The following is a 9644-nucleotide window of genomic DNA, read 5'->3' on the forward strand; positions in this document are numbered from 1 at the left end:
TTTGGGGGTTTTGCTCTTCTATTAAGAAGAGGTTTTCAATTTCTCTCAATTTCAAACTTCAAATGAAATATAAACATGATGCATGCTATGCTCAGCTACTCTAGTACACTACCAGTAACTAGGGCTCTGACAAAATATCAGTTATAACTAAGTTTGATCTAAAGCCACGCCACTTTGTTTTGATCGGAGGGAGAGTATCTTTTTCAGATTGAAAGGTAGTGCTCCTACGGGAGCAACTTTTTGGTGGACGGGGGCATTGACTCCTGTTTTTTCAAATGATTCAAAAATCGTATTTCCAAGTTTCTAAAAATAGAAAAAAAAACGGTGAGAACTTATACATACTCACAATGGATCTGTGAATTTTCATTAAAAAATATTATGATTTGCAAGCTGCACAAAGAAAACAAAATCCCAGCCCAACAAAAAAAAGATTGGCCCATTTTCATTTTTGTATTTTTCTTTGTCTACATCACGTATGAAAGCATATTGTTATGAAAATTTTCTTGAACGTGTTATATGTGTATTTGTGTGTGTACAAATTATTTTGACTTTTTTGCGCCATGGAATTTTTTTTTAATCCACCGATGCACCCATCCACCAAAAGGCATTTCCGGTGCTCCTACTGGTTACTCCGGAAAAAAGGACAAGATCCACCCATCCAAACGAATTTGCCCGCCATCTTCCACTAAATCCTTCTTCTTGAGCTCGGGGTCACTAATTCATGTACATTCTCATGTGCGTTGAATTTGCATCAACCCAAGGGACGTAGACAAGTGAACCAAGAAACTAGGTATCACGTGTTCTTTAAACCTCAAGGCCTCCTCCTCATAGAAACTTCATCACCATTAACTTGTTTAAACTTCAGGATACAAAATAAAGCTGCCACTGAAGTATGATGATGATTACTACAGTAGTTGGCCATACTCAGCGAATGGTCCCATGCCCACCGTTTCCACTTCCAAATCACAAAAGTACCAACGAGCCCATGGATATACAAAATACCAGCACAGAGAGTCGAGGCATGTCTCAAGCAAACAATTCTCTGGAAAGGATGTAGACCATCATCTTCTGCTTCAGTTCCCCCTTGTTTTTCATCAGTTCGAAGAGGCAGATGTCCCGCTCCCGCAGGCCGTTCTCACTCGCAAAAGAAGTCCAGCCCCCACTTATCCTCAGGGCACCTTTCTTGTCGCGCATCTTGCCATGCCATCTTTGGCTCTTCCCCTCCAGCTGAAGCACCAAGTTACGGCCTCCCGTTCGAAGGTACCTGGCAGTGTACTCCGTGCCAAAGGTCTGTCAATATACACGCAGAATATTGATCATGTTAGAATAACATGAAAGCCAAGCTTGGGATTTTGTAGAGGAATAGTAGTTGATAGAACAAAACTGTTGTACAGATATCCAAATTTCTCTTGATTTTCCTCTAAAAAAATTTCTCTTGATACAAAGGATGAGTGGTTGAAACATAACTCTTGGTAATCTAATTCGGTAAAACTACTATGCATCAAAAAAAAAATTTGCGACAACTACTGCTGCTTCTGCTATGCTACTACTGTACATCCATGGCCGCAACGCAAATTGCCTTACAGATGTTTATATGGACTGATTTTTCTGCAAAGGAAATTATTGTCAACTCAACATGAGAAAAAACTCTTTTTCTAGACTTACTAGTGAGACGCGGACACTGGTCTTGGTCATGACTGCCACGTAAATGGGCAGATCTGACGCAATGGCTCCAACTTTCTCCAAAACTACCTTGTCCTGCACTTCCGTTAGTTCGGCACCCATTGCCATCATGTAGGGTTCTGTACCATCATGATCAGGATACTTCTCACTTATCCGATGTTCATGATGACCCGAAGAGAAGGTTTCTTCATCTGGAAAGTTTTCATATTAATGATACGAACTCTTGGCATGGTAATAAACTAATAATTGTGTGATACTAGCATACCGTCATTTGGTTCCTCCTTAATACACAATGTTGGGGCATTCTTTGTGCTTGGCAAACCACGTTTTGAGATATTTTCACTTGAGGGATGATCAATAGTCGCTTTGCGAAGCAGACGGACAATCACTTTGAATGTTCTACCCTTACGACTCGTCATGGGCTGAAAGACGCACAGATCTCCCTCCAGTAAATTATTTTCACGGACAAAGCCACAATCATACAGACTGCAATGACCTCCATCAGATTTGACACGGAACTCGCAGTACCATTTCTTGCTCTGCTCAGGCAGTTGTAGTTTGATAGTCTGATTTTTGCGAGGAAAGTGTGCGAGTGTGTAATCCTTGGGAATTACCTGATCACAGAAAGGTGCAGAATGTGAAAATGATCCTAGTTTTAATCATGAGCATTAATACTGTAATAAAAGTGAGATCCCCATGATAGCATGATTTCCAATGTAAAGCACCAAGTATACTGAATCTACAATGAGTGTGCATCTTTCTCTGTTTTGGTCATTTTTACTTCAAAACAGTAACGAATGACAAATACTTATTTATGGAACTAGTTATAAGGCATACAGTTAACTTATGTTTCATGGGGAATTCGTATGATTAACTTAATATTACCAGATCAGGATATGGTTTCACACTGGGCTTCCTCATCATAGCCACGAGCAAAGGCATTTCGGGTTGAATTTCCTGGACAAGTTCAACTATATTGGCGTCATCTTCTTCTGTTAAATAGCACTTCCCTGATAACACATAAAGAGGCGTTGGGAGCGTCTGACCATCGGATTCAGATGACTCATGCTCATAAGGACTGTCTTCTCCTGTAAAATAGTTTCGAGAGTAAGGGTAACTGCAGTAAGATGATAGTTACCATATAATGTGATCAAACAGTTACAAGTCAGTGGTAAAGTTAACCTGACGAATCCTCCGAAGGTGAGGATATTGCATCTTTCTTTGCTCGCTTTCTACGGTGGCCTGAGCTTCCACTCTGGCAATCATCTGATTGTCGTCGTGCTGACGAATGAGTATTACCATCACTGAAACTGGTTGAAATGTCCGTAGAATTTGTGCTTGGTTCTTGATCACTAATATTGGTCAGTATGCCAGCACAGGAAAACACTTTCTCACAACCACTAGAATCAAAGACCACGACCTTGAAGCGACAATTTCCACGGTATCGGAACATCAACGAGTCACTTTCTACAATATGATTGGCGTCGACAAACGCCTCCCACCCAGATCGGAGCACTGTTTTGTTCCTACGCTCAGTAATTCCAACATCGTAGACATTGCCATTGGGGGCTTCCAACTTGATGGTTCCTGACAGCTTCCACGCGAAATAGTTCACAAATCTCTCTGGTATGACCTGCAAAAATATTAGTTTGCCGGAAATATATTAGCTCTAGTTTCAGAAATGCCTTATTGCTACCAATTCAGTTATCAAGGCCACCCAGCACTGAGCTTACCATGCTATGCCTAGAGTGTCTATCCATGCGCGTGATGAAACGCTTGACCTTTCCATGCAAATGGGTCCAGTATCTCTTGCAGCACTCACAGGAGTTCCTCATATCGCCGTCTATTAATCTCCTGTAAGGAGAAAAACACAGATCGTGAAAGATGGCACTGCCAGTGAAAGCAAATCTTGTTGCCCTCTACACCAATTTTGATTTACAACTTTACTCTGCAACTGCCCATCAAGTTACCTGACTTAACGAGTGAAAAACCTGTAGCTTCTCACTGTAGAAAGCCCTGAAAGTTTCCTTTACCTAAGCAGCGGCAGAATCTTGTTGAGCACAGCAAAAAGGACTGAAACAAAAGAAGCAAAATGAACATGTATGCAAGACATGCAGAGAGAACGCTAAGCAGGAAACAAAAGCAAAGGACCTGCCGCAATGCCGGCCGGAAGGGAAAACCAAGCAGGGGAAGACGGAGGGAGAGAACCTGAACTTCTGAGGGAGGGAGGAGAAGAAGCACCAAATGGATGGAGTCTCAAATGGATGTGTGCGGCACACGCCTGTAGCTGTAGGATGCCCTGATTGGCCCTGTCATCCTCGTCTCTGCTACTCTGATATGAGTACTCTGTGGCAGGCACTGTATCACACGGACGTCTAGTCGTCCAGTCGTAGACTTGTAGGCCCGTCTTGGAGAAGCGGGAGGTCTGGTCAAAAAAAGTGGGCAAAAATAAGGTTGGCACCGGTTCGGTGATTACGAGGCACGTACTTTTTGATCGCTTGCATGCGACCCTCTCGTTTCGTCCAAGTAATGGTACCGGGGGAACGGAACGAGATCCTCTGACGTTGGGATTCCAAGTCAGAGGGACGTCCTTCGTTTGGCACCGTCCATCAACCATCAGACGGCAGCTCTCTGGTTCGCTCAGATCAGCACAAAAACGAGCGGCCCACTACGAAGCGAGGGAGGCAGGCGACGGGGAAAAGGGCGCGAGGAGACAGAAAAAGGCGCGAAGAGTACGCAGACGGCGCCAGCCGACGAAAAAGAGATGGCCGGAGCCCGGAGGTGGATGCCTTGCTCTGCTCGTCAATATCACAGCCCACCAGGATTCAGATTCCAATAGGTAATTTCTGCACATATACAAGTCTGCACATATTCAGATATACATAATTTCTCAATAGTTCAGTGATAGTTCTATTACATAATTTCTGCACATATACAAGTCTGCATATATTCAGATTTACCAAGTTTCTCGATAATTCAGTGATACTTCTACAATCCCCTTACTCGTGGTGTTTTTACTTTGCAGAGTTGTATTGCCTAGTTTGGTACCTTATGTTGGCATGGAATTTAGAAGCTCAGATGAGGCTTGGTCATATTGGCTTAGCTACGGTGGGCAGAAAGGCTTTGAGGTTAGGAAAAGGTACACTAACAGAAGTTCAGCCGAAGGCAAGGTTACATCATGTAAATTTGTTTGTGCAAATGAGGGTCAGCGAGCACAAGACAAAAGGGATCATTTGGCAAAGCGCCCTCGAGCTGAAACTAGAACCGATTGTGAAGTGCACATGAAGCTTAAAATGGACCGGAAGAAGGGAAATCTCAAAGTGTCGGAGCTGGTTTTGGAACACAACCACGCACTACACCTAGCAGAAACCTTACACTTAATGGTGTCACAAAGAAAAATTTCAGAGTTACAAGCATTTGAAACTGCAACAGCAGATGATGCGGGAAATGGGCCAAAAGCCGCACATGAGTTGGCTAGTCGCCAAGTTGGTGGACCACTCAATCTTAGTTATACCCTCCGTGATCACAAGAACCATTTGCGGACCAAGCGCCAACGAGAAATGGAATATGGCCAAGTGGGTAGCATCCTTAACTATTTTCAAGACAAAATTGCTGAAAACCCATCATTCCAATATGCATTGCAAATGGACTATGAAGAACAAATACCGACCATATTCTGGGCTGTTGCTAGAATGATCATGGACGATGCACATTTTGGTGATGTTGTTAGTTTTGACACTACTTTTGGAACAAACAAGGAGAGTAGGCCCTTTGGTGTCTTCGTCGGATTCAATCACTTTAAGGAAACTGTAGTTTTTGGTGCTGCCCTCATGTATGATGAAACATTTGCATCCTTTAAGTGGTTGCTTGAGGCTTTTCTAACAGCCCATAAAGGAAAGGGGCCAAGAACATTCTATACAGATCAAGATACTACAATGGGAAATGCAGTTGAGGACGTGTTTGCAGAAGCACGACATGGTTTATGCACCTTTCACATTATGCAGAATGTTGTCAAACATCTACATGAAGAGAAAAATGGGGAGAAGAAAAAAGGGAAGAAAAAACAGAAGAAGCAAGAGATGAATGAAAAGAAGGAAAAAGAAGAGAAGGAAAAGGAGGAGAATGAAGAAACAAGTTGTGTGCGGCTGCCAGCAATTTGATAGAATTGGGATATTGTGTGGCCATGCTCTTAAAGTTCTCGATTTGATGAATATCAAGTCACTACCACCACATTATGTGTTAAAGCGCTGGACAAAGGAAGCACGAAGTGGAACTGTACAAGACAAAGAAGGAAGAAATATCGTCTTAAATCCGAATATGGATGCCATGCTTAGCTACAAATATATGTCCCACAAATTTCATAATTTGGCAGATCGAGCAGCCTACTTTCTGGAATGTGTCATGTTAGTAGACAACACACTTGACATCCTTGGTAAGCAAATTGAAAAAAAAATTAATGCATGTACAAGCACATTGGGGTATCCGTGTACAATTCCGACAGATGCTAACCCATCAAATGACTTGTTGACTAATGCACATCTAAAGAAAAAGGAGGTCCAAACAAAGAGTTCAAAACGGAAAAAAAATTGGCTCGATAAGAAGCACAAGGCTACAAAAAAAAGAGAAAGCAGAGCTACATCACAGTTGGGTGAAGAGGTATGTTGATAAACAAAATGATGCTTTCGGTGTTATCATTATGTCCATTAATTCTCGCAGCCTCCAATGTTCTTTCACAACAAGATGCAGGAGGTCAGGGAAGTGGCAGGTGGTGGTGGTGCACAAGTTGCAAATGATAGAATTTATAGGGATAATGCATAGGTGCCTGAAGGTTAAAAGACGAACCTTAGCTTCACTCAGTTGCTGATGGTATAATCTTGCCCATGTAGTTTAAAAATTTAGAATGATCCAACTAGAGATTGCAAAATCTGGCTCATACGGTATTCTTATTTATTTAATTTTCAGGGGCCAATTACAGATGATCTTTTCATTGGGTCATGGTGAAGTACTGTTGTTTTTGGGCAAATGAATGAGAGGGCATTGGTGTGCAAGTTCAATTCTGAGAAACACTTGACACTGAGTTCAGTCCAAGTTCAGTTCTAGACAACATTTTGCCATTCGCTTCAGTAATGTACAAGTCAAACTTCTGTACAAGTAGAAATTAAAATGCTCAATCTCCAGCCATATCTCCCAGAGATATGTTTTGGCATCTATTTTGCTCAATCTCAGTCACTTTTTATGATAATTGTACATTCAACAGCCAAATCAAGCATTGACTTGTTCGTCTTTGTAGTCCTGGAACCGCTCAACTCCACTCTCAAATGAAACATTCAGTCAAATCGAACTCAACAACCAAACAAATTTTCAGTCAAACTATTCACTGAACTCCAATCTCAAATGACATTGCAAACTGAATTTAAATTCAGTCACACTATTCATTACACATTACTTTTGATTTACATCAATTACAATCTCAAATTGGCATTTTGGCTTTGTCTCTGCTGCCATTGCTTCCTCTGCTGGTTCTGTCCAACTAAAACTGAAGTAGCAGGGAACTTCTAACAAAAGTCCAGAGCCTGAGTAGCCAACGGTGTTGGATTCGTCGCCTAGAAAGCTCGACGGTGCGACGATGCTTGCTCCGGCGGGTCGCCGGGCACTGGCTTGCTCCGCCCCCTCCACACCTAGGCGCGTCGCGGCCTGACGGAGATAGCGCGGGCTTCGTGACCTCGATAGATCGACGGCGGCGATGTAGCTTGCTCCGCGGCTCTGAGGCGTGGCTAGGAGGCGTCGCGCCCTGAAGGAGCAGCGGTTGCTCTTCCCCGCCGGCCAGCGTCGCGCCTTGAAGGAGCAGCGGCTGCTCTTCCCTGTCGTGCCTGAAGGAGCGAGGCGACAGAGATCGGCCGAACAACTTTTTTTTCTTCTGCAGTGATGCGCGAGCGAGGAGTTCTGGGCGTACTGGGCCGTATGGGCTGCTTGTTTTCGTGTCCATGCCAGTGAAAGTAGCGCTGGTAGCGAGTGTCGTTGGATATAGATCAACGGCGCTGGGTGTACGACGTCCCTCGGCAGTAGTTTCTTCCAAGTCAGATGATCTCGTTCCGGCCGGGGGAACGACCATGTCATTGGGTGCGAAAGGACGACAATAGCAATAGAATCCGAGTAAGCTATCGAGTGGGCAAAGGCACGCGAATTGAAGATGCATAGTTGGAATACACTTGCAAAAGCCTTCCTTGGGCTGGTTATAGTGGGGAATAACTTAGACTAGTAACATGCATATGTTATTAGTCAATGTTACTATCTCTATAGTGTATAGTATTCCCTCCATTCCCTTATACAAGGCCACAATGAAAAATACAAATTGCATAAATGCAAGGCCACCAACACAAAACGAGGCAAAAATTAATGAGGGCTCCCCGTACAAGCAAACCTGCATGCATGCAGCGATAAAGACACTAGCTACTTCCTACCTCCCCTCCGTTCCCTATTCATTGCTTGCGTCTCCTCATCTCCTTCTCTTCTTCTTCCTCCCTCGTCCATCCCATCATCTTCTTCTTATCCTATGGCTAGTGGAGGCAGCGGCAGCCGAGGCTGGGCTACAGGTGTCGATGGCAGCAAGTCGGATGGAGGTGGTAGCTCGGTTTCAAGCAGCGGCGGACGCTGGTCTGCAGGCCACGACAACTCTGTTTCAAGCGGTGGTGGACGCTTGACCGCAGGCTGCGGCGGCTACATTTCAAGTGGCGTCGGCCGCTGGGCGGGAAGCAGCGGCCGCAGCTATGTTTCAAGCATCGGAGATGGCAGAGCTGCAGGCAGCGACATGGCAGCCGTAGCTGCGGTCTGCCACGACGGACTCGACTTCATCACCGGTCTTGTCGACTCCGACACGGAGACAGAAGACCAGCAGCTAGGCGCCGTCGACGTACAGGTTGCAGACTTCACCGTTGAGGGCACGGTACAGTTGCCGGAGAAGATGCCAACATGGAGCATGAGATCTCTGAATGCGTTAGGAAGGTGGCTTCACGTAGAGAAGGAGACCGAACATGCACGGGTGTTGCTCGTCTACAAGGAGGACGACCTTGATACCGATGAGGAGGAAGAAGGTGTCTTCATTGACGACGTAACAGAGATGTATCCACCCCAACAAGTGGTACATATTCCTGATTCCGAAAACTACAACCGGCGAGGTGAGTATGTACCGGATACATTTGATCCGGATATGGTAGTGCCAGATTCCATTGATATTGAACTAGTAGATGAGAAGTAGTCTGGTGTTTTCATGTGTCTTCGATCATTGTTTTGTCAAGTTTGAAGTGTGATTCCATTGTTGGATTATGAACGTTGCTAGCAAGTGTTGTTTAAGTGTGATTAGTTTGTCTTTCATTGCCTTTTTGTTCTTATGATTCATGAACAGTGCTACTCTTGCTTAAGCTCGATGAGTAAGTGTGACAATGGAGTATACAAAACAAGTTGAATCTGAATGATAAAAACATGCATCATTAAGGCATAGATGTTTCCATTACAAAAGGGTTATGTTGATACAACACCATCTACGAACCGAGAAATTCTTCAGCAGCTAAGATATACGACGGCTCACACTTAAGCCTAATCGGTAGACGGCCTTCCCTCTCGAGCAACTTTTTCTTAAGTGAGGAACAACATAGTGAATTGAACCCTTAAGCCTGAGTGTCTCACGCATGCAAGCTTGATGACTTAGCAAAATCCGATTCATCCGTTGAAGAGGATACTGAACAAAAGATTCCTCCACTTTATCCAATATTTCCTGGATATTTTTTGGCATCTTTTTGTGAAACATGACCTGAATAGACGCAAAGTAGCCAAGATCTAAAATGTTTTCATCCGGAGAATTAGGTGCCTGACATACAATCCTAATGTCCCAACCACCCGCCTGCGCCGCCTCTAAGACTTCCTTGTCATTCACCGAAACATGAGTTTTGGCATTGTCCTGCTGG

The 9644-nt window shown here is 44.0% G+C and overlaps 1 protein-coding gene across 1 annotated transcript; it reads right to left on the reverse strand.

The window, feature by feature from the left end:
• Positions 1–932: 932 nt before the first annotated feature.
• Positions 933–3919, reverse strand: LOC123082248 (B3 domain-containing protein Os03g0619600-like). Its single transcript, XM_044504615.1, has 8 exons — positions 3835–3919; positions 3654–3756; positions 3417–3537; positions 2866–3316; positions 2569–2771; positions 1949–2297; positions 1666–1874; positions 933–1290 (listed from the first exon to the last, which is right to left on the reverse strand). Exons 3-8 carry the CDS (start codon positions 3516–3518, stop codon positions 1027–1029), a joined length of 1578 nt encoding a protein of 525 aa, XP_044360550.1. The 5' UTR covers positions 3519–3537; positions 3654–3756; positions 3835–3919; the 3' UTR covers positions 933–1026.
• Positions 3920–9644: the final 5725 nt, after the last annotated feature.

The sequence above is a fragment of the Triticum aestivum genome, chromosome 4A, assembly GCF_018294505.1.
Source record: "Triticum aestivum cultivar Chinese Spring chromosome 4A, IWGSC CS RefSeq v2.1, whole genome shotgun sequence".
Lineage (NCBI taxonomy): Eukaryota > Viridiplantae > Streptophyta > Magnoliopsida > Poales > Poaceae > Triticum > Triticum aestivum.